The sequence below is a fragment of the Haplochromis burtoni genome, unplaced genomic scaffold (assembly GCF_018398535.1).
Source record: "Haplochromis burtoni strain Fernald_Lab_line unplaced genomic scaffold, NCSU_Asbu1 Contig_1214, whole genome shotgun sequence".
NCBI classification, from domain to species: domain Eukaryota; kingdom Metazoa; phylum Chordata; class Actinopteri; order Cichliformes; family Cichlidae; genus Haplochromis; species Haplochromis burtoni.
Genome location: NW_024583575.1, coordinates 1 through 3202, shown reverse-complemented (window position 1 = coordinate 3202; position 3202 = coordinate 1). Strand labels below are relative to the sequence as shown.

Genomic DNA, 3202 nt, shown 5'->3' with positions numbered 1-3202 from the left:
GGTATGTACCACCGGCAGATAGAGGAGGTGGCTGATATCCAGAAATCCTACCAGTGGCTGGACAAAGCTGGACTGAAAGACAGCACAGAGGCACTAATCATGGCAGCACAAGAACAAGCTCTGAGCACAAGATCCATAGAGGCTGGGGTCTATCACACCAGGCAAGACCCCAGGTGCAGGCTGTGTAAAGATGCCCCAGAGACAATCCAGCACATAACAGCAGGGTGCAAGATGCTAGCAGGCAAGGCATACATGGAACGCCACAACCAAGTGGCCGGCATAGTGTACAGGAACATCTGTGCCGAGTATAACCTGGAAGTCCCGAGGTCAAAATGGGAGATGCCCCCAAGGGTGGTGGAGAATGACCGAGCTAAGATCCTGTGGGACTTCCAGATACAGACGGACAAAATGGTGGTGGCTAACCAACCGGACATAGTGGTGGTAGACAAACAGAAGAAGACGGCCGTAGTGATCGATGTAGCGGTTCCGAATGACAGCAACATCAGGAAGAAGGAACACGAGAAGCTGGAGAAATACCAAGGGCTCAGAGAAGAGCTCGAGAGGATGTGGAGGGTGAAGGTAACGGTGGTCCCCGTGGTAATCGGAGCACTAGGTGCGGTGACTCCCAAGCTAGGCGAGTGGCTCCAGCAGATCCCGGGAATAACATCGGAGATCTCTGTCCAGAAGAGCGCAGTCCTGGGAACAGCTAAGATACTGCGCAGGACCCTCAAGCTCCCAGGCCTCTGGTAGAGGACCCGAGCTTGAAGGATAAACCGCCCGCAGGGGCGTGCTGGGTGTTTTTTTTATATATATATATATATATATATATATATATATATATATATATATATATATATATATATGTGTATATGTTATATATATATTTATATATGTATGTATATATATATATATATATATATATATATATATATATATATGTATATATATATGTATATATATGCTTTTCTGTTACTACTGTGCCCACCTACAGTGACTCCCACTCATTGGTCTGTCTAGCACAGACCCGCCGCTGGAAGGAGATAAGCTATGACTTTAGTAATAAACACAGTGTTGAGAATTTTGCAAAGCTTTATTGTTCGTACACACTGTGTGGTCCAAACACAAGGAACACACTCAGCAGCAGCTGGTCAGAGTGACGGCTCGCCCACAGTGGGAATTTATGTCCCACCTCCAGCATGAAGAGACAGTAATGTCTGCTGTACCAGCAGGAGCGCCCCGCTCTCATGCAGCCATGAACAACGCAGCATGCAGTATTCAGTATGCAAGAGGACTACATTAACATTACTATACTCATTTACATCACAAGTGTATTGATTTATGCATAAATGGAAACACACAGTAAACATGACCTTTATTAGTGAACATAGTTACATTTTGCTCGTGCAGCTCCAAGATTCTCATCCAATCAACAAGCTGTTTGCATTCTGTCGTGGAATTAAAACATAAATAAAGTCTGCAAAGAGCTGTGGTCAAAGTATTTGTTACTACACACAGCAGAACAGACACACATCAAACACCACAGTTCACAGTCAACTCTGGGACGTCTCAGCTCCTCTTTTATTCTCAGCCATCTAAACATGCATAGCTGTGCAAAACCATGCAGTGAAGTTCTAACCACCTAAATCTACATGTGAGGGTTAACTAGAATTATTCCATTATAGGCCTGATGTGGCCATATACTGCTGTGTAGTTCTAATAGTGGGATATATTTCTGTTCTAGTCCACTGAGTTAATTTTGAGTATAGTGCTGAGTCGTCTGCATACCAACTCTGAGGTGGAAATATGTCGATTATGAACCTTCATTCTTCACCTTCACTGTGTGACACATTTATTTTTCAGTGCTACAACTGCAGCTGCCACTGCTGCTCCCAGTGCTGCTCCCGCTGGGCCTAAGATGCTTCCAACGCTCGCCCCTATCAAACAAGCCCTGTTGAACTCGTTTTCTCTTTCTGCCCGTCTTCTGGCTTCTTCTTCTGACATCTCTGGATTTTCTTCCAGGAGTCGATCCATTTCTGCTTTTATTGCTTTCTCAGCTTCTTCAAACATCTCTTTGCTGTAGCAGCTTCCTCCGTTTCTCTGGACCATTGTGTTGATCTTCTTCAGCAGCTCCTTGACCTGAGAGGAATCCTTTTGTCTGTTGTTAAAAACATGATATCCTCCCTCACACTGACTGATGAAGTCACTGAGTTCTTTATTTCCATTAATTAAATCTTCTACACTGACTTCATCTGCTTCCAGATCGTCTCCGTGGGTGAACAAGGCCATAGTGTAGCGTGACGCTTCATCTCCGAATATCTTCTGAATGACTTTCACTGTTTCTTGTTCTTCTTTGGTGAATCTGTTTGGTTGGATCACAACCAGGAACACGTGAGGACCAGGAGCAGCAAAGGAGATGCACTTACTGATCTCTTTCACCACCTGCTCTTGAGATAGTTTGGTATCAAACAGACCTGGAGTATCAACTACAGCCAGTGCTTGACCCCCAAACTCTGATGTTTCCTTCTGACACTCTGCTGTTACTGAAGATGAAGCCGAAGTGGATTTAAAAACTCTTCTTTCTATGATGATGTTTCCTGCTGCACTCTTCCCAGCTCCAGTTTTCCCAACCATCACGATCCTGAGATGTTCGTCTGCTGCATCTGCTGAAGAAGATCAACATGTCACTGATGAGGTTTTCCAAAGAGAAGCATTCCACATCCACTTTATTAGTAATCACACCTCTGAGTGGCATTAATCATCAGCATGAAATGATATCACTGCTACACAGATGACGCAGCAGTTTTATAAGCCCAGCCGTTTCACGTCTCCTTCTACTCCTTTCACTGATATCAGGACTTTCCTGCATGAGTCAGTAGCTGATAACATGCACACAGAACACTTTCTGTTCAGCAGTGAGCTCAGCCTCAGGCAGGGGCCGCCCTCTGAGGGGAGGGACACAAAGACGTATGTTTATGCACCTCTCTGCATTTAATCATTTCTTATTATTGATCTCTGGCTCTCTTCTACAGCGTTCCTCCACTCAACTCCAACCGCTCACTCCCTGAGCCTGGTTCTGATGGAGGTTTAAGGAAGACAGATTTTGTCAGCATCAAACCGCTGCAGCCTTCTGAGATGCAGCCAAGACCGTTTTTATTTTTTCTCTGGTCCGACCAACGAGTGCTGAGTAAAGCAGGGTTTTACA

The 3202-nt window shown here is 44.9% G+C and overlaps 1 protein-coding gene across 1 annotated transcript; it reads right to left on the bottom strand.

The window, feature by feature from the left end:
* Positions 1-1003: 1003 nt before the first annotated feature.
* Positions 1004-2673, bottom strand: LOC102301148 (GTPase IMAP family member 9-like; the record flags this gene model as incomplete). Its single annotated transcript, XM_005952014.2, has 1 exon — positions 1004-2673. A coding segment is annotated over one exon (840 nt), but the record flags the coding sequence as incomplete, so codon positions are not given.
* Positions 2674-3202: the final 529 nt, after the last annotated feature.